We start from the raw sequence: 24,359 nt of genomic DNA on the forward strand, positions 1-24,359 counted from the left end.
CATCATGTACTGAATTTGTTCTGTGACTTCTCAAACAGGGAGTAACTTCATCTTTTTTTCATACATGAGTAAAGCTCTTCTTTGTGGCCACACATCATTTGGATTTATGAGGTTTCAGAGATGAGGGTTGCAACAGTTGTTTTCCTGCTTGTGTTTACTTTATTCCTTCAGTCAGCCTTGCTTTCATCATCCTTGGTGTCCACCGGTCAAGAGAATAGCTTCAGTGCTGCTTGCGGGAGCAGACATACGCATGGTTTGTTGCAAAAATGTCAATTTCTTCTGCTTTTTAACTTTTGTCTTGCAAAAATGTCAACAGCTACATTTTCCCAATGAAGAAAGAGCAGTAGTAGGGTATGAACAATTTACCACAGAATAAAAGGGGGTAAGGCTTTACCAAGCATCAGCTGCTGTAGTAACTGTCCACATGCATGTTCTTATTCCATGGTGAGTGGAAACTAACTTGTGGTGGTTTATTTCTCAGTGAAAAACAGGTAAGCAACTACAGTTTAGTTTTAATCTATGCTTGGTCTGAGTATGCACATGGGCACTTACCACAGAACAAATGAAGTGGGGTCAACTCCTGCCTGTTATTTTACCCCACAGTGGGCATGTCTACACGTACATTAAAGTGCTTTTCCTAACACACATTAAATTTAGTGAGGTACTAAACAAATGCACATTAGACTGCCTTAATGCACAGGATGAATGTGCATGGTTTTTAAGTGGCACAATATGCAGTAGCTTATTTTACTGCGCATTAGTGTAATAGCATGATTTATAACATGACGCTTTAATGTGCAGTAAAATAGGCTACTGCATATTAAAGCGTGCATGTAGATGTGCCCAGTAGGTCTTTGTATACCTAACTTCCTAGAGTGAGTCTTGAGTTTCAGAACAATGTGTGATGGGCTAGCTGGCAGTGACTTGGCCCAGGGGTTTTGAAAGGGCAAAAGATGATTGGAGGACTTGGGATTCCCTTTCCTCACCAATCAGGCCCCAGAGACTCACCCTCCATGTCCCCTGATTGGCCACTTGGGTCGCCTGGAGGGGGATAAAAGGGGCAGTGTGGCTGACTCAGGAGAGACCAGCGAGGGACAACGAGGAAGGAGAGTCAGAGCTGGCAAGAGCTGGGCCAGCGGGGCGGGAGCAGTGCCCCGGAAGAGCCTGGAAGAGCAGGACCTGCAGGCAGCAGTGGGACCCTCAGCAGTGCGGCCTGCAGGAGAGGCTCCCCACCGGGCTCCAGGATCCCCTATGAGAGGCTGCAGCCAGCAGGAGAGGCTCCCCTGCTCCAGGAAGGATCTGAGCAGCGACCTGAGAGGTTCCCAGCTCTGCTTCCAGCTCCTCTAACCAGAGGCCGGGCAGCTCGATGTGAGGCCGGGCTCTGGGAAGGTCAAGATCCCTAGCAGGCTGAAGCAGTGCCAGCAGTGGTGGCTGTGTGGCAGCATTTCTGCCTACCACATGAGATATCTGAGTTTAAGTCCCAGCTTTGGTGACTTGGGGTGAGTGAGCTAACAGGGAGAAATTCCTCTTGCGGTGGAAAGGGGCCATTGTGTTTTCCCCCTTTCTCCCCCTCCAGGTACCTAGGCCCTATATTCCTTGTCATTTGACATTCTGTATTTTGTTCCTTTTATATTTCCAGTAATACCAACCAGTATTGTTTGTTCTGCTGTTTGTGTTTTACATTTTGGTTAACCTTGTCAACTGGATGGATATGTCTATGATTGTAAGTGTCTGACCTTTGTTGAATCCTGCCCCTTCAGGGCATTGTAATGTCCCCTAATACCCCTGGTTTATACTGGTTAAGTTCCCTGTATTGTTCTCTCATTAAAAGGTACATGGTTAAGTCCCCATTGGTGGTCTGACTTTGCTCTATAGGGGGAGGAGAGTCCCTGCACCTCCCACAGTGCTTGTGCACCTGCTTTGATCCCTTCAGTTGGAGAAAGGGTACCTCTTGGAGTACCGCCTGGGTTACAAATGGAAAGAGGAGAGAAGAGGCTAAAGAAGCAATGTAACAGAGAATGTGGTCTGCAAGAAGGGTGATATAGCTGAAGAAGTAAAACAATGAGAATTTCAATGAGGAAGGAATTCTGCAAGGGAAATGACAAAACCCAGCAGAATTAGAAATGAGAAGGAAAGATTTTGGACATGCAGCAAAGTACTCCAAGGCACCAGCGCTAGTGGCTCTGTAAATTGGACTGAATGCAGAGTACAGGAAAAAGATAAAGAAATGGGATATGTGCGGAAAGGATATAATGTCCAAATGCAGTGTGTGGCTTAGCAGCTTAGCCCCTTCACAAAAACAACCAAGAAAGAGAAAGTATTGGTTGGCTTAGAAGACTTGGGAAAAGTCTGAAAATGCTTATACAAGTCATGGGAGATGCCAGCAAGGGATGTCCTACACAAGTGAAGTAGGAGAGTTGAAAGTGAAGAAAAACTGACTGAGGTCTGTGTCCTGCAGTAATGGAGACCAGGGTGTAAGTTTATTATTAAAACCTTGCCTAACATTAATGTGACTGGAGAGAAGAAAATCCGTAGGTGGAAGAGAAGTGTGCAAAAAAATTGGAGAAAATCCAGTTAAAAACTTAGTGACTGATAGTCCTATAGATAGCTAGCACATGGCTTTTCTCTCACAGCAGCTCTTTTAGCTTACTCAGAGGAAGCATTGTAAAGGCATACAGAGATATCCGTACTTGAAAGCTTGCAAAGAAGAATTTTTCCAACTATTTGAGTTGGTCTAATAAAAGATATCAGATTTACGCAATGAACCTTGTCTGCCTAAGCAGTAGCTTTATATTTTCCATGTACTTCCTGAGCAAACACAGCAGAGGGAGGTGTTTTGTTTGTAGCAACCTCCAAATGCAAAGGCAAAGTGGGGTTAGGCGTAGCTAAAATGCGAGCTGATGCTGAAGACTGCTTCAGCCTGAATGTGTTTCTCTGTCTATTGCCAATGGACGTCTTTTTAAAAAAAGTCACGTAAAGGAGATCCACTAGCAGCACAATCCCGTGTAATACCTCTGTGATACCTTGCACATTAGACCAGCTTTTGAGGTGAACGCAGTAGCTTATTTAGCAGTTATAGATGTTTCTCTAAATCAGGGACAGGCAATTATTTTGGGCAGAGGGGCACTTACTGAGTTTTGGCAAGCCATTGAGGGCTGCGTGACAGGCAGCCGAGGGCAGATAAATATTAATTTTCTAAATTTTTCAGGGGCCCCACGGGCTGGATGGAATAGCCTGGCGAGCTGCGGGCTGCATTTTGCCCACCCCTGCTCCAAATGGACCCATTGTAAAGCTAGTGCTATTTACATACTGGAAAACAGCAGAAGGTTTAGAGCAGGGTTGTGCAGCTGCCTCTCCTGATGCCTTGTGATGGAGAAAGTGACAGGGGTCTGTGCACAGCCCAGCAGTGGGGGTGGGGGAACTATGTGCCACTGGCACAACCCATGCTAGCCAGGGAGGGACCCAAGAGTGGGCTGCCCATACTGCATGCGTTTCCCAGCCATGCTGAAGTTGGACAGTCCTGGTTTAGAGAATACTGGTGACACTTGCTTTACTAAGCTCTGAAAGACAGGAGAGTCATGACATGCCCAAGGCAAACAGGTTCCTGTCTGCTGTCCTTTAACCTGTCTGCTGTCCTTTAAGTGTGAAGGAAAGGTTATACTGACATTCAGAGGAGTAGCTAGCTATTTTGGCACCCTGGGTGGAGCAGGGGGAATGTATTGTGCCAGGTGCTGAGTAGGGAACGCAGGGAGGGCCAATCTTACCTGCCACAGTGGGAGCTTGCTGTTGCTTTCTGTTGAGTTGGGTATCCTACGCACTGGCAGCAGGAGTGCCAACTCTGCAGGGGCTGGCATGCTGGCACTCCCTCTGAAATGGCAGCTGGGGCTGGTGCCCTGCTTATCCAACCCTAGCTATGCTGCTGCTGGAATGCTAAATTTAAAGGAATGGACCAGAAATCATTAGAAATCTCTAGAGAAGAAAACCATGTCAACTCAAGAGAATGAGATTTTAACAGATCCAGGATAGTTGCTACCATGTTGGTGCTCACTTTAACTGATAGTAGTTAATCCTTTGTCACCAGAAGCCAACAAGCTTTAGTACTGGCCATACAGAAGAGTCTTCTGTGGACTCTGTGCTCTTTTGAGCTAGGAACAGAAATTACACATAAACCGGTATAAGTGACTGATAACCAGTTCAGATCTGTAACACAACAGAAATTCAGTGCATGTAAACCACTTTCCAAGTGGCCAGAACTGGTTTAAGATAAAGCTGGACGGACATAGTATCAGACTTAACTGATTTAGATTAAATTGGTTTATTGAACTTCTGTCCCACATCCCCTCCAGATTCAACTTAGCTCACAGTCCCCCAGCATCCCAGGATGCTTCGCACCTCCCCTGCAACCTCTCCCTTTGCAGGGTGGGTGGGCTAGCCTTGGCCCAATCTGTCTGCTCCAGCCAAGCAGGGAGGCATGTTCCAGCATCCCCCAGCTTCTAGCCTGAGCCACTGCAGGCATGTGGCTGGATTTCCAGAATCAAAAGTAAATGTCTGTTCACTTGCTTATATGTTCAGTCTGCTCAGCTTAGGCTAACCTGTGAAGATTGAATTGATTCAGCCTCCAGCTTTTTGACTGTCTGTATTAAGCCTTAACGATTCAGTTGTCAGCCATGTATGATTTGGCTTCATTGGGACTGAGGGCCTTGTTCTGGGGGTTTGGGATCAGAACTGGAAGTAGTTAACAAGTGCATCCATCCTCATCATTGTTTGTGTTTCACAGAGGCCTCAGCATTTGCTTCCACCAAAGACTCCATGGCTTCCTTCAAATGGTGCCTTCTGTAATTGTTTCTTGCATCCTACTATGCTGTTTTTAAATTACAGCAACTGCATGAGAATCAGGTATGACAACTAGGCTGGACTCTAGGATGAGCACTGTTAATGCCCATGTCAAACAGTCGGATCAATTACACAGCCTTTTTTTTTTTATTTGGAAATTAGAGCCAAGAATATGTTGAGTATCTGGTAAACAAGTTAAAGCAAACACGTGTTCTATTTTAATCATACAATCTTCAGAACCCATTTTTCAGAACCCATTTTCACTGGTAAAGGCTTAAAGAAAACAGAAGAAACAGGTTTACTAGCTAGTGTTTCTGAAGCTGCAGGTCTTCCTAATGAAAATGTCTCTGTCTCATGCAAGATAAATACGGCAGCACCCATATTAATCAATATGTTAACTTGGCATCTCCCTTCTGAGAGATTTATGCATGTGACCCTATTGATCTAGTCACAAGAGGCAAAGAACTATGCATGGGCCTGATGCCATTATTGAGAATGCACAGTAGCTATTGAGAACACTGTTGCTGACAGCAGTTTGTGCTGCTCCAGGGTTGGAAGTGTCTGAGGGTAAGTATTTGCAACTGAATCAAGGCAGTCAGGCAGCTCAGTTAGCTGCTCTCAGAGCTGATTGTATGGATCAGTTGAAAACTTGTGTTGCATTTGCAGTAAGAAAAGCAATCCATAAATATCTTGACTGCTGTAGGTTTCTTCTTTTCTGAGTGTGCCTGTTTGTGTGATGAGGATTATCCCTGAAGGTTTTTAAGACCTGGGTAGACAGATCCTTGGCTAGGATGATATAGTTTGGGCTGGTCCTGCTTTGAGCAAGGGGTTGGACTACCTGACCCCCTGAGGCCCCTTCCAACCCTCATTTTCTATTCTATTCTAATTTATTAAATACTTCTCCTGCCCTGGCCACTCTGACTATGGCTGAGGTGGGCTCTTTATTTTTTTTTAGGTGGAGATTACTGTGGTGTTTCAATTTCAACAGCTACAGCAGCAATTTTTCATTTTTGGGTTCTGAAATTGCAATTCCCTGGTATGTTTTTATAGCAAAGGCAAGTACTTAATTGCAGGGGTGTGTTTTCATCGACTCACAACTTTATTTTACTTTTAATTGCTGGGAAAGAGCTATTGTGAAACAAAGTCCTATATTCTTTACCATTATCATAGTTTGGTGCCTTATGCATGCTCCCAACTTCAGGCAGCTTGTCATGATAATTGGCAGGATGTTCCCTGGATAACCGTTTGGTGTCCATTACTGCATTACCTTGACCACAGCTTAAAATTTCACAGAGTTTTTTTGCTTCCTCAGGGTATTCTTTCCTACCGTTTGTGAGGTAGTTTCCAAAATATTTCCAAAGCATTGTCCAAAACCCTGTACCCATTCTTGAGGTATTGTTTACTCATTTTTATTAACTCAGTGGTGTTCCACCTTTTGGCCCCATGGGCTGGATGTATGGCATGGGGCCAGTCTATGGGCTGGATTGGGGCCCAGGTGCCAGGATCAGAGCTCCACCTGGCTCTGTGAGCTACATCTGGCCCACAGACTCGGGGCTGGACACCTTGATTGAACTCATTTACTTACCCTGTGTGTTGTTAGCATTTCACTGGAGTTTCTGCATTCTTCTCACATATTGTATAACAAGCGATAAAGATTTAACAGTTAGATTTTGCTGCATGTTTTCCTGGAAGATATTCCTAGGAATCAGGGTCAGGAAGATCCTCAGCTGCATTATTCTCATATTCTGCAAAATTTCCTTGCCAGTTCCTATTTAAAAAAACTGAGCCTGCATTGTTATCAGAATTGGAATTGCATATACTAATAAGGGTTGGTTAGAAGAAAGGGAATTCATCACACTCATTAGAGATCCCTGCAAACCAGGAAAAGCCAAGGCTGCAACTGAACTCCAACTAGCTTCAAGCATCAAGGACAACAAAAAGTCCTTTTTCAGATATGTGGGGAGCCGGAGGAAAAGCAAGGGCAATGTTGGACCCCTGCTAAACCAGATGGGGCAACTGACAACTGACGCCCAGGAAAAAGCCAACCTATTAAATAGGTACTTTGCGTCAATCTTTCATCAGTCCCATGGGACGCCCATGCCTGCTATGGGACAGGGAGATCCGGGTGATGGGGATCCCCTACCCTCCATAAATGCTGACCTCGTGAAGGAACACCTTGAGAAGCTGGATACCTTCAAGTCAGCCGGCCCTGACAATCTGCACCCCAGGGTACTCAAGGAGCTGGCGAGCGTCATAGCCCAGCCCCTGGCACGGATCTTTGAAAACTCCTGGCGCTCTGGTGTAGTGCCAGAAGACTGGAAGAAGGCCAATGTGGTGCCGATCTTCAAGAAAGGGAGGAGAGTGGATCCGGCTAACTACAGGCCCATTAGCCTGACTTCTATCCTGGGGAAGATCTTAGAAAAGTTTATTAAGGAGGCCATCTTTGATGGACTGGCCCAGGCTAACATCCTAAGGGATAGCCAGCACAGGTTTGTTGCGGGTAGGTCTTGTTTGACCAATCTCATTTCCTTCTATGACCAGGTGACCTATCACCTGGACAAGGGAGAAGAGATTGATGTCATATATCTTGACTTCAGAAAAGCTTTTGATCTGGTATCCCATGATCACCTCTTGGCCAAACTGCCCAGTTGTGGCCTTGGCTCCACCACGATCTGCTGGCTGGGAAACTGGTTCCATGGTTGGACCCAGAGGGTTGTAATCGATGGCAGTCACTCATCATGGTGCCCTGTGACCAGTGGGGTCCCTCAAGGCTCTGTCCTGGGACCCATACTGTTCAACATCTTCATTAACGATGTGGACATTGGAGTCAGGAGTGGACTGGCCAAGTTGGCCGATGACACCAAACTTTGGGGCAAAGCATCCACGCTAGAAGATAGGCGGGTGATCCAGGCTGACCTGGACAAGCTCAGCAAATGGGCGGATGAGAACCTGATGGTGTTTAACACCGAAAAATGCAAGGTTCTCCACCTTGGGAGGAAAAACCTGCAGCACCCTTATGGGCTCGGCAGTGCAACGTTGGATAGCACTACAGAAGAAAGAGACTTGGGGGTCATCATTGACCACAAGATGAACATGAGCCTCCAATGCGATGCTGCGGCTAGTAAAGCGACCAAAACGCTGGCTTGCATCCATAGATGCTTCTCGAGCAAATCCCGGGACATCATTCTCCCCTTGTACTCGGCCTTGGTGAGGCCGCAGCTGGAGTACTGTGTCCAGTTTTGTGCTCCACAATTCAAAAAGGATGTGGAGAAGCTTGAGAGAGTCCAGAGGAGAGCCACATGCATGATCAGAGGTCAGGAAAACAGATCTTACGATGACAGGCTGAGAGCCATGGGACTCTTTAGCCTGGAAAAGCGTAGGCTCAGGGGTGATCTGATGGCCACCTATAAGTTTATCAGGGGTGACCACCAGGATCTGGGGGAACGTCTGTTCACCAGAGCGCCCCAAGGGATGACTAGGTCGAACGGTCACAAACTCCTGCAAGACCGTTTCAGGCTGGACATAAGGAAGAATTTCTTTACTGTCCGAGCCCCCAAGGTCTGGAACAGTCTGCCAGCGGAGGTAGTTCAAGCACCTACATTGAACACCTTCAAGAGTAAATTGGATGCTTCTCTTGCTGGGATCCTATGACCCCAGCTGACTTCCTGCCCTTTGGGCAGGGGGCTGGACTCAATGATCTCCCGAGGTCCCTTCCAGCCCTAATGTCTATGAAATCTATGAAATCCCATCACCATATGCAGTGTAGCACTAGGGCTGTGCAAAGCTTTGGGTGCTGATTCTATTCGGAAGAGATTCGGCCTGACTTGGTGGCCGAATCTCCAAATCTGAATCAAATCAGGGGACCAATTAAAAGGTCTGAATCAATTTGAAACTCTCTGAATTTTCGGAAAAGATGAGGAGAGCTTTGATGATTCGGACAGTCCCCATACTGAGAGCTGGTAAGTAGGGGGTGGGGGGAGGGGACCATGGGGGGATCCCTGCCAGGCCCCATCCCCTGCCTGTTCCCCCAGCCCCACCCCCATGGCTGCCCTACCCACCCCAGCTCCCAGCCCTTTAAAAAAAAAAGCGCACTCACTGGTGCTGCCAGGCCGGGGGGGGGGGGAGGCAATCCTTGCTGCCCCACACTGGAGGGGGGGCACTGCATGAGCCCCCTGAACTCCCCTCCCCCAACCCCTCCATAGGAGCCCTGCCTGGCCAAGTTCCAGCCCTTTAAGAAAAAAAAAAAAACCCAAGAAAACCCCTGGACTCACCGCTCCTGCAGCGGCCTTGGGGCTTCAGGGAGCTCGTGCAGAGCCCCCTATGTGGTGTGGGGCAGTGGGGATTGCCCCTGCTGGCAGGAACTGGTAAGGGTGGGGGGTTTTCTCATTTTTTTTCCTTAAAGGGCTGGAGTTGTGGTGGGTGGGGCACCTGTGGGGGTGCTGGGGGAGAAAGGGGAGAGGTCTGGGGGCTCATGCAGAGCCCACTATGCAGGATGGTGCAGTAGGGCAGCGGGGATCGCCTTCTGCCCAGCAGCACCTGCTGAGTCAGGGCTTTTTTCCCCTAGTGCCGGGAGGTGGGGCAGGCAATGCTGGGTCAGGAGAGTGGGCAGGGGATGGGCCTGGGTGTTTTGGAGATTTGGCAGCAGCCAAATCTCTGAACCAGATTTGGCCGAATTGATTTGGGACAGTGATTCGAATCACCGAATTGAATCACTGACCGTCAAATTGGCCGAATCTGAACCTGAAGCAAATACTAGCCACTTCACACAGGCCCATGTATCACCACCATCCAAAAAAGTGACTCTGCTCCAGTAGTATTTCCATTATATGTTTTAGTTGACTTTATTGGTTTTGTTTTTAGTCACCATGACTACTGAAAGACTCTCACTGAGTCCCATTATCTGAGGCTTGCCTTGTTTGCTGTCATAGTTCACCACTTTTTGATTTTTGTCAATCCATTTCATTTGGAGGAGGTGCACTGGGCCACCAACCAGGCATTTAGTGAAGCAAACTGTACTCTTCGAACTTGGATTTGATTCCCCAGTTCCTGCTGTTTCTGATTGAATTCTTTATGGGTAAGTGGACCTCCCATTTCTGTTTGTTGCATTTGTACTATCCTGTAAGCACCTTTTAGATCATTTGGGTCCTGCTTACCCAGTTATCTCCAGGGCAAGTTGAATCTAATACTCCTGGAGCTGGCATGCTGGGTTTTTTTTTAAATGGTGAATTTATTTATCAGATTTATACAGCCTCCCTGCCAACAAAGGCTCCGGGTGGCTGGTTACCTTGAAGTGTTAAGACAATTGCTTCAATCCAGCATCTGCTGCTAATCTTCAATTTGCCTCTTATTAGATTTCACCTTTTCCTTTACCTCCCATGTTTTTATAGCACGAGAGATCCTTTAAATTTTTTTTTCCTTTTATTGTTCCTTCTACTGTTTGTTTAAACAAATTACTAATAACTTCTCATGGGTTTTCTACACCCTCAGCATCTCACACTGTGGACACAGTTCCATGTTTAGCTACATATTCAACCACAACATTTTTAACATCATCCTTATTCGTTGCCATGGTGAAATTTTCAACAAAGGAAAATCTTTTGCTTTCCACTGCACTAGCTGAATTACTCTACAAGGGCTTAATTGCTCAGTAAACAAAAGATAACTGGTTCAATTGGCTGGATTCCTACCTTTTTAAAGTTACAAGCACTTTTTTTGCTGCACTTTAGTCCTGGGTGTTATAAAAGCATCACTCTGCTGGCCACTAGGCTTTGTTTCTCTTACTAACTGTGGTTCAGTCCAATCAGACATGTCCAGGACAAATCTTGAGTGAACCCACTTACTGCTTGATGGATAACTGGCTGCCAGGTAAAGTTAACTAATGAACTTGCTATTGATCTTCTTTGGTACATGATTCATTCAATAGGTAGGAGGCTCTTCTAAGGACACACCCCCACTGCTTCCCTGGTATTCTTCAGAGCACCACCAAGAAGCATGGCCCCATCCTGTTCCAGGTTTGTACATGCTCGACTCAGAAGGATAGTGGCGGAGCCAACTTGGCACGCTGCTTACCCACTGCTCTTGGGCAATTTGTCTGTGCAGTAGCGGAGAGCTGTGATGGGGTGTCCCCTTACAGCAGCTTCACAAACTTATTTCTGGATTGAGCATGACAGCTGGACCAGGTGGGCAGGGCCAGGATTCTCACTGGTGCTTTCAAAGTGCTGGGAAAGTGGTATAGAGACATATCCTTTGAAAACCTAAGCCAGCTCTCCACTACTGCATAGACAAATTGCTCAAGAGCAGTGGGCAAGCAGTGTGCCAAGGTGGCTCCACAGCCTTCTCAACCTTTTGAGACACAAGGCAACTCCCCTTAGATTGAAGATACCCCTTGGAAAATGTCAGCTCTTAGCTTACACTTATTTCTTGACTGAAGAAAAATGATTGCAGAAAACTCAGAAAGACCACAATAGGTCAGAATGTTTTTTGACACCATGGATTCCTATTTGAAATGTCAGGGATTATCTTGTAAATCATGTATATGGGGTTGCACACCTAACAGTGCTAATGTTGCATTGCACCCTTAAAAAGATCAGGTGCTGTGAGAAGGTGCATGGGTGGTCCCTAGAAGGTGTCAGTTTGTCAAGATCAAACAGGCTGAGCAAAGTTTGGGTCTTATAAAAGGATTTTTTCCCTCATTGCAACCAGGCCCCTTTCTCAACATTAACTGAGGCTTCGTGACCTGGATGTCATTCACTGCCCCATCAACATGCCCAAGGCACTTAATACATTTTCTACTAACAAGGTTTGAGAACTCATTATCACACTGGTTCATTTACTTGCATTATGAAAAGCAACAGAGGCATCTGGGAAAATTTGGTTAAAAGGGCTTTAGCATAATTCTGCAGTTAAAATATAAAATAGAATACAGCATATACATACATATATATATTTTACATGATTCATTTTTCTCACTGTGCTTAAAGCTGATACCATTTTAATTGCATATAATCGATTTAATCATCTTTTTAGAGAGGAGAAATGGAGGGGCAGACACACTGCAGTAATGTCAAGATTTTAGTCATTTTTAAGGCTTTATTTAGACTGTAAGTTTTGGGGATGGGGACTAGCTTCGTTTCAGCTGTACTGAGCCCAGCATAGTGACCCAAGAATGGGACTCTTTGCTGTTGTCACAATACCAATGATTAATAACAGTAAGCTGTGTGTGGGATGGCTTACTTCTTTAGAAGTGAAAAAAGCATTCTCCCCATGTGTTATGTAGTTTTTTTTTTTTCAAAGAAGGCTTAGTAAGAGATGTATAAAAATATTTAGTTCTGCTTGTGTGTGTGTGTGTGTGTGTGTGTGTTTATTTATTTGCCTATCAAGCTCCCTCACTATGATACTATGACACCAATTCTATAGGCCTGGGAAGAAGAGGAAACCTATGGCTAGTAAATCAGAAAAACTTATAAGGACAATTTAATATACATAAGAATATATGTTAAAGCTATTATTAATAATAATAATAATGTTGATGTTCTTATTTATATCCTTCATGTGCATTCTTATGCTCATAAGATCATCCTTATAAGTTTTTAAAGATTTATTCACTATAGGTTTCCTCTTCTTTCCAGGCTGATGATAATAACACCAATAAAAATAATAAAAAAATACACTGATATCTTGTCATTTAGCATGACTAGAAAATAGTTGAATTTTATTAAAAGGAGAAGCTTCTGGTTTGTTTATACTGTACTATAGATAATGGATTCCATTCTTTAGTGGGTCATAAATTATCAAAGCTTCAAACCTCTTGCTCATTTAAGTAACCTCTCCGTGGCTTAAGGGTCAGTCAGTCAGAGGGGGAGGATAGGAAACATGCTTGACTTTGGTGCCAGGTTGTTAAAACAGTCTGTTGCTTCTCAGAGGTCTGGAATCTAAGCAGAAGTCCCAGTCATGATGGATTGTGGGAAGAGTCCAGGCAAAGTTGTCAAAAATGCATGCTAAATGCCATCTGTCTCTCAGTGGTGAGCTACAGTTGACATTTCTAATGCTGTATATCTCTCAGCACCTTCAAATTATTGCCATTTTAAAAGTAACTGGTATACATTTCTTTGTTTTTTCTTCACAGTCTATTGAAAGAGTGTCCTGGTCCCTTCGAGGTACTAAGTGTTTGAGCTAAATCTTGATATAATCAATAGAGCTGGCCAAATTTTTTCTAAATTAGGAGGTTTCCAATTAAAAGTGCTGAATCAACAACACAGAAATACTTTGAGAGATCACATCAGTAAGAGAGCATATCAATTTTGTTGAAATTTTCAACAATCAATGATTCATAGAATCATAGAAAATGAGGGTAGGAAGGGACCTTAGGAGGTCATCTAGTCCAACCCCCTGCTCAAAGCAGGACCAGCTCTGACTATATCATACTAGCCTAGGTGTTGTCTACCTGAGTATTAAAAACCTCTAAGGATGGAGATTCCACAATCTGTCTTTTACTACCCTCCTCACGAGAGAGTTTTTCCTAATATCTAACTGTGAGGGAGTGGGGCCTAGGAGCGGCCGTGAACTCCTTAGCGCCCCCTACCGTCACTCAAGGCTGTACTCAGCACCCTCAGATTCTCGCCCGCCACGACTTTGATCTTAAATGAGTTTAAATGGGAGGCTGCCTTTATCTCCCTGGTGAACGATACGTAATGGTCCTGCCCCTACTCCATATGGGGTGCTTCTGTGCACCCCTCCCTTAAGGGGTATAGGTGGGACGTTGTGCGGTCCCTTGCCCTCTGGTTCTCTCTCTAGCACCCCGGGCTCATCACCCGCCTGACACCCCTTGGGCCTGGCTCTCCACCACCGCCCCATCACCGGCGCCCCTTGGGCCTGGCTCTCTGCTGCCGCCCCGCTCTGGGGGCTAAATCACCCACCTCTGGGCTTTTGCACCCTTCTCAGGGCCTCTGCCGCGCCTCCGGCGCCCCTCTCAGGTCTCTGCCGCCCTATCTGCGGCCGTTGCCCCCCTTCTGGGCCCACGCCTGTGCTCCTCACACACACTCTCTGCCCCCTCTGGAGCCTTGCCCTCTCTAGGGCCCATGCCACATTCTCCGCGGCCATTGCCCTGCCTCTGGGCCTGCGCCGTGCTCTCTGCACGCGCTGTCTGCCCCCCTCTGGGGCCTTGCCCTCTCTAGGTCCCACGCCTGCGCTCCTCGCATGCACTCTCTGCCCCTTCTGGAGCCTTGCCCTCTCTAGGGCCCACGCCGCACTCTCCGCGGCTGTTGCCCTACCTCTGGGCCTGCGCTGCGCTCTCTGCCCCCCCCAAGGGCCTTGCCCTTTCTAGGGTACACACCACGCTCCCCGCAGTGGTTGCCCTCCTACTGGGACTATACCGTACTCCTCACACTTGGGGCTCAGATGGCTGCAGCCGTGCCTGGCCCCCTTGACCCTTCTCTGGATCCTTTGCCCCACTGGGCAAACACCTCACCTCTCTCTGGCACAAACACTGTGCCTCTCCGGCGCAAACAATAGTGCCCCCCTGGCACCGTGCCCCTACTGGGCACCAGGAACCCCCCCAAGCTGCTGGGGAGTCCCCCTGAGGCCTCCTTACTCCCCTACAGCCTCACCCAGTCCTCCGGTGTAATAATCACAACTCCACAACTATGCTGGCTCACTCACATACCTCTCTCAAGGGTTCTCTCCCTCCCCTCGCATCATTGCAGCGGTCAAACTGCCAGCGTAAACTCTGCTGCTCAGCTCTCCACCACAGAGCTCCTGCTCCTGCGGCTGCCAGAGGAGAACTGCTACTGGGTCCAGGCCTGAGCTGTTATAAAGGGCCCGGCCCTGCCCCCTTCAGGTCACCTGACCGGCTGGTTGCCCTAGCAACCTGCAGCTGCACTGCCCTGTTGACTGGCAGCTCTATCAAACAGCACTTGAGCTGCCCTGGTGACGGACAGCTCACCTTATCTCCTTCTCAGGCATGGAGCACCCCAGTGCCTCCGTGACACTAACCTAAACCTTCCTTGCTGCAACTTGACACCATTGTTCTGTCATCTGCCACCACTGACAACAGCCCAGCTCCATCCTCTTTGTAACCACCCTTCAGGTAGTTGAAGGCTGTTATTAAATCCCTTCTCTCTTCTCTCCTGCAGACTAAATAAGGCCGGTTCCCTGACATCTTCTCATAAGTCATGTTCCTCAGCCCTCTAATCATTTTTGTTGCCCTCGACTGAACTCCCTCTGATTTGTCCACATCCTTTCTGTAGTGGGGGGCCCAAAACTGGACACAGTGCTCCAGAAGTGGCCTCACCAATGCTGAATAGAGGTGAATAATCACTTCCCTTGTCCTGCTGGCAGCTTTCCTACTAATGCACCATCATATACTGTTAGCCTCCTTGGTAACGAGGGCACACTGTTGACTCATGTTCAGCTTTTTGTGCACTGTAACCCCCAGGTCCTTTTCTGTAGAGCTGCTGCTTAGCCAGTGAGTCCCTAGACTGCCCTGGTGCATGGGATTGTTTCTAAATGCAGGACTTTGCACTTGTCCTTATTGAACTTCATGAGATTTCATTTGGTCCGATCCTCCAATTTATTGATGTCTCTCTGAATCCTAGCCCTGCCCTCCAGCGTATCTGCTACTTCCCCCCTCCTCCCCCCGCCCAGCTTGGATCATCTGCAAACTTTCTGAGGGTGCAATCCATCCCATCTTTTGTATTATCGATGAAATATTGAACAAAACTGGTCTAACCCTGACCCCTGGGGCACTCCACTAGATGCCAGCTGCCAACTAGACATTGAGCCATTGATTACTACCCTTTGAGCCCAACAATCTGGCCAATTTTCTGTCTACCTTACAGCCCATTCTTTCAACCTGTACTTCCTTAGATTGCCTGTGAGAATGTTTTGGGAGACCATATCAAAAGTCTTGCTAAAGTCAAGGTATATCACATCCACTGGTCTCTCACATGCACAGAGCAAATCATCTCATCATAGAAGGCAATCAGGTTGGTCAGGCATGACTTGCCATTGGTGAATCCATGCTGAGTGTTCCTAATTGCCTTCTCCTCCAAGTGCTTAGAAATGGATTCCTTGAGGACCTGCTCCATGACTTTTCCAGGGACTGAGGTGAGGCTGACTAGTATGCAGTTCCCCAGATCTTCCTCCTTCCCTTTCTTCAAGATAGGCATTGTTATATTTACACTTTCCCAACTGTCTTGGACCTCTCCCAGTCACCACAAGTTTTCAGAGATGATGGCTAGTGGCTTTGCAATCACATCGGCCAACTCCCTCAGCACTCTTGGGTGCATTGCACCTGGTCCCATGGACTTGTAGACTTTCTGCTTTTCTAAATAGTTCCTAACCTGTTCTTTTGCCTGTTTACCTCCTCCCCAGACTATGCTACCATGTACAGTAGTCTGAAAGCTAATCTTGCCTGTGAAGACTGAGGCAAAAATGGTATTGAGTACTTCAGCCTTTTCCATCTTATGTGTCAATAGGTTGCTTTCCCCATTCAGTAAAGGACCCACGCTTTCTCTGATCATCTTGTTGCTGACATGCTTGTGGACACCCTCTGTGTTACCCTTCATGTCCCTTGCTAGCTGCAACTTCAGTTGCACTTTGGCCTTCCTGATTTCATCCTTGCATGTCAAGCAGTAGTTTTATACTTCCCTGTAGTAGTTTGTCCAAATTTCCATTTTTTGGAAATGACCTTTTTGTGTTTTAGTTCCTTGTTGTGAAGAGTTCCCTGCTAAGCCAAGCTGGTTTTCTGCCATGTTTGCTAATTGGGATGTTTCAATTTGATATGGTCAATGTATGTCATTTGGATTATTATATTTCCTGAAACCAGATTTTACAGAAATTTTGATTTATTAGGAAATTTCAAAACTTCAACTTCTTGTGCAGATTCCAAATTTCAACCAGTCCTAACTATGGGCAGAAGGTGGGTGGCCAGAATAAGAATGCTGTTATGATAGCAATCTGTACAATTCAATGTAGCTGATGGCACAGAAGTTCAGTGCAAAACGATACACCCATTCTATACCACCCCATCCAGCAACCAATTTATAGCGGGGTTTGATCCATCATGTCTGAAAGTGGTATGCAGGTAATAAGATAGAACCAATATTGATGATTCTGTTTTAGACTGGTCTTCTCCTGTAACTATTTTAATGCTTGGACTTCACTGGATCCTCCTCATGCTTCATTATGGAAATCCCCAGGGGTTCAAGCATCCTTGGGCCCCAAGGGGCTGTTTTAGGTTTCCTCTCCATGTAGGAGGGAAAGCGATTCTTAAGAACTGAGTGTTTGTATAGAACGCTGAAAAGGTTCAGCACCATAAAGTAATTGTCTTGTTTTTTTCTTTATTCTGTGGAAACTGGAGGAAAATACATACTTAGATCTAGAATTACTACAAGTTCTGGAGGAGGTTTCTCTTCAGCACCAGCCAGTTTTCTAAAATATAATCCTTTCTTTGGTCAGAGATGACAACTAAAATATTAACAAGAACACTCAGTTACGATCTTATACAAAATCTGCCAAAGAAGGGAAATTCTATTGTAACTGACTTCTTTTTAATTGAGTTTTTAAAATTCAATTGTAAGCAGTTTTATGGGGCAGCTGGGCCTGGTGGTTGCCCATCCCTGGTGGGCTGTAAGAAGCGCAGAGAGAGGATCATTGGAGGTGCCTGTGGAGCGGATGGTTCTGAAATCTACAGCTTGACAGTTTGACTTTGCCTTTCAGGTCCCTGGGACAGCAACCGAGACACAGGATCCTGGCACTGTACTTGGGCAATGCCCTTTCTGTCCATGATGGGATATCTGCCAGACCAATACAAACTGCAGAAATTATTCCATCAGTGGCAGCCACAATAGCACCTAGCCCAAAATAGCTTCCCAGAAGCAGGGAGGCAGATTAGGTTAGACCAGACAGGAAACAAGACTCCAGCTGACGATTGACAGGTGCTGGACGGTGAGGAAGGGATATAAACCCCACTAGCCATGCTTGAGGGAAAGGACAAACGACTGTTTGTATCACTTGGGCAAACAGGTTCACCTCCTTTCTCCCTTTTTCAGAAATTATGCAGCCCAGTGATCAGGAATGGAAGCATGTCCTGGATATCTGGGCAAAGGTGGAATCCAGACTTCCTGAACATGGGCATGAAGTTATAATAAGGTAGGCAAGATGCTAGTGATGGAAACCCAAGCAAAGAGCTTGGCTTCAGGTGCTCGCCATGCTTGACTTTTGGAATAATCTGCTTTTGAGCACCCCTCGAGTTTCCAGGTGAGAAAGCCAAGAGGGTAACCGTACAGAAGTAATCCTGGGGTTTTTGACCTCTGGTGTGTGTTTGCACTGATTTCTTTATTGATCATTTTTAGGTCAGTAGATTTCCCATGGGTATAATTTCAGGGCTAAAGCTAAAAGCTTCCTAAAATGGTCTGTGTGATGGAGTATATTTTCCTGAGATGATTTTGAGTTTTTGTCACACTCCTTCCTCTGACCAGCCAGCTCATTAATGAAATTGCACTTCAGGTTCCAACTTCACAAAAAACTTGTCTCCTCTGTGATTTTTCTCTTGTCTCTTTACCTCTGTCCTTTCCCCCTTCCTCCTAAAGGGCTTAATGCAGGAAATGTGAAAGCCCCTGTCATATACATCACTCCAGTAGTTTTTCCATGCTGCATTCTGGAAGCAGGACCCCAGTATTGAGCCTTTGGGCTTCAGGAGCATATGGGGACAGAGCAGCAAGCAGCCTTTCAGTGACCTTGAGATCCCCTCCCTGGGAGGTTCCTTCAGGCTGGGCATGTTGAGTTTGATTAGCCTGAGTGAACTCTGTTTTAAGTCAGGTACAGCATGACCTTGAACTCCCACTGTCAGCTGAGATCCTTTTTGCATGTCAGTTTTTAGGCCCCCCGCCTTCCCCGCCCCCCCCCCCATTGTGGGGCTGCTACAAAAATGCTGAATATAAGTGTGTGTTTGGTGATGTCCTTCTGAGTATTTTTCTTGTTTTGTGTTGTGTTCTTCACTGTCTTAAGCGATGTGAGGCCAGTGACAGGTGGAGATATGGTGGAGCACACGGCCCCCCAGATTTCTGTGCTGATGACAGGGCACGGGGTGCAGGGCTGTAGTCCAGCTGGAGCCAGCACCCGGCAGCAGTGTAGGCAGCAATTGCAGTGCAGAGCTGTGCCCCCACTGTCAACACTTTTGTGTCATCTATGGCCAGTGATGCACTATCAGTATTCTAAGGGGCTCCCCCAAGATTTCTTCTTTAGCCCCTGATAAATCCCATTTTCTTGCATTTTATTAAGAAAGACCACAAGGGGGTCATGCATCCTTGGCCTCAAGTAGCTGTTTGAGGTTCGCCCCCAGTGCAGTACTGAAAGCATTACTCATGAACTGAATGTTAGACGCAACATTCAGACAGTTCAGTGCCTTCCTGTGTGATGAAAGCTTTGCAGAGTGCTAGGGGTATGGGTATGTTTCTCTCTTTCAATCAGAAAAAGCGTTTCCTAAAGCATAGCTAAGGAAAGGCACAAGTTTACTTGGTAAACCCACGTTCAGAGCCCTTTACTGGGAAGGTCCATACTTTGTCCTTGAAAACATCCTTTCAGTTGTGTTTGTAAACCATGACATTGCCCAGATATGGCCATTCACCACCACACCAAGCTTCCCTTGTTGTTTGCTGACTGTTTTTTTTATTGTGATAGTGCCCAAAATACAGTACGTGTTTACCAAACCAAAATGAAGGAATCCTTTTTGTTTCAAAGACCTCACAACTGCAAAACCAAATAGAGAAAAGGTAGTTGGGAATGAATACCCTATGAACAAGGAAAGCTTGCTGTGGTGGTGCATGACCATATCTGGGCAATGCAGTGTTTTAATAGCACAATGGAGAGGAGAAGGATGGGGCTGTGTCTTGTTCCTTTCATCAGCACGTTATCTTTTGCTGCCCTGTGACCTTGCCATCTATAAGCAACCAGCTGGTTTTGTGCAGGCATCAAGAGCCATATGAATGGGGAGGCCTTGCAGAACACCATTAGCATAGCAGCTTATTCAGCTTGTTTAGTGCAAAAGACTTAAGATAGCTATATTCTGGGAATATTTTTAGAGAAAAATTGACATAATGCAACTGGATGCATTCCAAGGGAAACAGAAATTGCTCCTCAGAAGAACTTTTAGGCATCCTGAGGGTATATCATCTTTGGCAGGCAGGATATAGTTATAGCCAGATTCAGGGTGGAGTAACATTCTTCGGGGGCACAGAAATAATTATAGTTTTTGCTCCAGTTTCATGGTAGAATTTAACAAGGTCTCCTAACAGGATGTGCTAATCCCCTGTCAACACTTTGGGTGGGAAGCATACCCTCTCCTAATAAACATCTATGCCTGCCATCACTTTTTGAACCAGTGTCATAGAGAAGAAATGAATAAGAAGGAAGGGATCTCCCTTGATATATTCAGTACCCGAGAAAGGGCAAGACTGATACAGAAATCCTTTGTTCTGATAACACTGGAACCATCTTAAAGGAAAGACCATTATAGACTGTTGTTGTTTTTTTTTGCAAAAGGCAACTTAAATTAGCCATATAACCTAGTATTTGTCATTTTAATCTGAATAACATATACTGAAATTATATAGGAGCACTGAGAATATGGCATGAGACTGAATGGCTCATACAAGTTTAGCTCTGTTTTCCCATCTCTAAGACTAGTTAAAAGTGGATGAACTGAGATACTGGCTACTGGCAAATACATCATTATTCCAGGTAGCTCTGAAACTTGATGGCCATTGTGTTGAGAGAGGAAAGATGATATTACAGTTAAAGCTATATACGCAGGTGATACAGGATATATTTCTGCTACCATCTGAAAATGTTTAGATTACTGCTTCTGTCATGAAGACAGGCAGATAAGATGGGATTTTTCACTGTAGATAGGACATATAAGAGGGGAAATGATTAAACTATAAAATAATGAGTGTATGACTGTTGAGGATGAATCCCATTAGGAGCTGCTATTCTTCATGGGTGCATCTACAGGAGATACTTTATGGTGCAGTAGATTAATCTGCTGCACAGTAAAGTGTCTCTATCTACACATGCATGGCATTTGCTGCACAGTAAATAGTGGATTAACTGTGCAGTAGTTACTGCATAGTAGCACTTGTGTAGATGCTGACTGGGAGCAAATTTGCTCCCAGTCAGCCACATAAGCAGGGGATGAGGGTGTTCTCTGTCCCTGGTCCCAGCACTCTCAGCTTCCGCTAGGAGCCAGTCAGTGCCAGGTTAGGGTCACTCTCTGCTGGAACTGGGGAGTTCTCTACTTCCCTGCTTAGTTAGGGACTTTGCAGCAGCTGTCCCACTTGTGGGCTGGGAGGGGATTACCAGGAGCTGTCCCACTGGACGAGTCTGAGCCAGTCCCCTGCTGGGTGGGGAATGCCTGCCCAAAGTGGGGGTTATGTGCAGCTGCCCCACAAGTGGGACAGCTCCCAGTGACCCCTGTTTGGTGGGGAAGCCCCGCTAAGCATGGGGCTCACAGGCAGTTTTGTGTACCAATGTGCATGGGCCTGGGAGAGCTCTCCTGACCCTGTGCATATCAGGACCCCTCCCACTGCAGTTGGCAGAGCTCGCCTAGCCCTTTGTGCATTGGGACTGGCCCCTGTACCTCCTACTATCCACCAGGCTAGGACCTCAGGGGAGTCTGGAGCTCCCCCTGGCTGCCACAGGGGGCAGAGCAAGCCAGGAGTAGCCTTGTACTGGGCTGCTCCCATTGGGAGCAGATGTACTCCCAATAGGGTGCACATGTAGATGCGCTCCCAGGGAAGACTTACTGCACAGTATATAGACTTGTTATTTGTAGATGTGCCTCATATCTCTTAAGATAAAAACAAGGCTAAATTCAGAGGAATTAAAGGGGAATAAATTCATGCTAAAGAAGAAGTACATTTTCACACCCTGTGTGATCAGATGGTGGGACTCCCTGCCACAGGATGTCATGGAGGCCAAGAATTTAGCAAGATTCAAAAAGGGAAAAGGCATTCCCTCAGACAACAAGGATACCCAGAACTATAGGAGCTCCTGCTGAAAATGGTGAAGGAATCTTAAGATCTCACATATCTGAGGTTAAACTAATCTATTGCTCTTGGGGATTAAGATGAGACTTTCATGGTGGGGCAGATGTTCCAATATCTGCCTGCTTACTCCTTCCTCAGAAGCACTTGTTGATGGTCATTCTCAGTTTAAAGGCTGGACTGGATGGACCTCCAGAATGGCAGTTCCTGTGTTTTTCCCATTCCATTTTTGCATCTCATGAGTCCTGTACATTCATTTGCAGGCTCCTTCAAGAGCATCCTGAGACTCAGGAACGCTTTGAAAAGTTCAAACACATGAAAACTGCTGATGAGATGAAGAGCTCTGAAGAAATGAAGGCACATGGGGCCAAAGTCTTTACTACCCTGGGGAAGATCCTAAAACAGAAGGGCAATCATGCAGAGGTGCTGAACCCGTTGGCGGAGAGTCATGCCCTCAAGCATAAAATCCCTGTCAAGTATTTAGAGGTATGGGAATAGGAGGAGGGGGTCTTGTGCAGAGAACGTGTGTGTGCGTGTGTATGTGTTTGTGTGTATTGCATTTGTATACACTGATGTTCAGCTGGACTTTTATGAGTTCCAGATGAAGTAAGAAACCTTTGTTCAGTCAGGCCCAGTGATGCAGAAGGGGGCAGCTCATGGTGTATGACCCTCCAAGGTTAGATTTCCCACTCAAAATACTGTTTACCACCCCACCAGCAACTCATAAGGATACCAAACTACTGTGGGCAACCTCTGCACTTCTGGGAAGCCGTTTTATGTAAGAACAGTAAGAAAAGAGCACACAAGACCTATTGTACTAGGCACTGTGCACACACAGGGTAAGAATTTATAATCTCAGTGGACAAGGCCAACAAAAGGTGAGCGGGGATGTGACATGCCCAATGTCACAAAGCAGGTAAGAGGCTGAGCCAGAAATAGAATTTAATTTTTCTTACACCCAGCTCAGGGCTCTATCTAGTAGATTACATTGTTTCTCAAGAGACTGAGGGGAGGACTCTTTTGATTTTACTCAGTTTTTGGTGCATGCAACCTATTTCTTACTCTGAACTTACTGTAAATAAACTGCAAGTGACTCTTACTTGTCCCTTCTGTTCCCTCCCCTTCCTTCCTTCCTCCTCAACAGTTCATTTCTGAAATCATTGTCAAAGTCATTGCTGAGAAGTATCCTGAGGACTTTGGGGCAGATTCCCAGGCTGCGATGAGGAAGGTCCTGGAGCTGTTCCGAAATGACATGGCCAGCAAGTACAAGGAGTTTGGGTTCCAGGGTTAGCATGCACCCAAGGGGACACCACTTTGATGGGCTAGCAGCGTATCTTAGAATAGTTTCCTAGGTGCTATTTGCGATGTTGTGCAAATAATCATCTACAATGTGTGGGAATAATTTGGTTAGAGATTTAGTCTCTAATCCAAACAAAGGTAGTTGCAGCAATGGCTGTGATAGACTTTTGCCCGCTCCTGGCTTCGTGTAAGCAGGGGAAATAACCTGTTTGTTTTTTTTAAAATGAAAATGATGCGTTTATTCATTAAGGAATTATCAGAGAGCTGTTTTAGCTCTCTTCTTCCCCAGTTTTATTACCAAGGGGAATGGCATGGCCAAAGAGTTAAGAGAAAGTTAAAGAATAGGGAGGAATGAGATAAGCAGAGAATGAAGCAGAAATTGTATGAGATGGAGGCACTGGGCTCTCCCTTGCCTGTTTTCCCTGACCTGCTGCCTGAGCTGCTATCACAAGTGGCACTGGCTGACAATCCTGGGTCTTCATTTCCAAGAGCAACTAGTAATGTTAGGTACTCACTCTGGGATTCCTCAAAATGCCTGATTGTCAGGAAGTGCTAAGTTCCCTTCTCTTTGAAAATTAGTCTGTGTGAAGGTGTTAAAATAATGAATCACATTTTAACATTTTTGGTACTTTTTGCTGAGGATGGGCTACAGGGACTGTATCCCCTCCCCCCGGTGGGACACATTAGCAAGTTCCCATGAAGAGTTTCCACAGCCACCGGGGTGTTAAATCTATTCTGAAGGGAAATAGAGCCCTTCAGCCTCCAGAGTCTGCCAAGCTGGCAAATGAGATGCTAAACTTGCATGGACATAACTGTAAAGGAAAGAGTAAGACTCTTGACAATCCCCACCCGCTGCTGCTCCATATTTGAATTTCCTTTGCACTGGATGATGAGTTTTGTGTTTCTCAGCAAATAAATAACCTTGCACCGTGATCCGGGTCTGCTTGTTACTTTGTAGATTTGGCACAGCGAGAAACAGAAAAGGTTGAGAAAACAGGGAGAGGCTAAACACCCAGTTTCCTCTCTGTTGACTGTCTGGCAACGCTACTTTCATTGCACCCAGCACAAACTTGAGAAGCACCTGGAGCCTGCATGGAGGGGGACCAAGCTATCCCATGTATGAATGAAAGGCACTTACATCTTGTGCTTGGGAGATGTACCTTCAGCCCTATTGCTCCTCTGCAA

At 46.1% G+C, this 24,359-nt stretch overlaps 1 protein-coding gene across 1 annotated transcript; it reads left to right on the forward strand.

The window, feature by feature from the left end:
* Positions 1-17,807: 17,807 nt before the first annotated feature.
* On the forward strand, positions 17,808-24,107 carry MB (myoglobin). The gene is made up of 3 exons (XM_090043129.1): positions 17,808-17,982; positions 22,139-22,361; positions 23,020-24,107. The coding sequence occupies exons 1-3, from the start codon at positions 17,888-17,890 to the stop codon at positions 23,164-23,166; spliced, it is 465 nt and encodes a 154-aa protein (XP_089899255.1). The 5' UTR covers positions 17,808-17,887; the 3' UTR covers positions 23,167-24,107.
* The last annotated feature ends 252 nt before the right edge of the window (positions 24,108-24,359 follow it).

Source organism: Crocodylus siamensis, chromosome 4 (genome assembly GCF_052110815.1).
Source record: "Crocodylus siamensis isolate JL-2025a chromosome 4, ASM5211081v1, whole genome shotgun sequence".
Classification (NCBI taxonomy): domain Eukaryota; kingdom Metazoa; phylum Chordata; order Crocodylia; family Crocodylidae; genus Crocodylus; species Crocodylus siamensis.

Excerpts from the sequence above, each read along its gene's own strand:
- MB (XM_090043129.1), top strand. The coding sequence starts at position 17,888 with ATGCAGCCCAGTGATCAGGAATGGAAGCATGTCCTGGATATCTGGGCA. Across the intron at positions 17,983-22,138 it reads GGGCATGAAGTTATAATAAG|GCTCCTTCAAGAGCATCCTG; the intron begins GTAGGCAAGATG and ends ATTCATTTGCAG. Across the intron at positions 22,362-23,019 it reads TCCCTGTCAAGTATTTAGAG|TTCATTTCTGAAATCATTGT; the intron begins GTATGGGAATAG and ends CCTCCTCAACAG.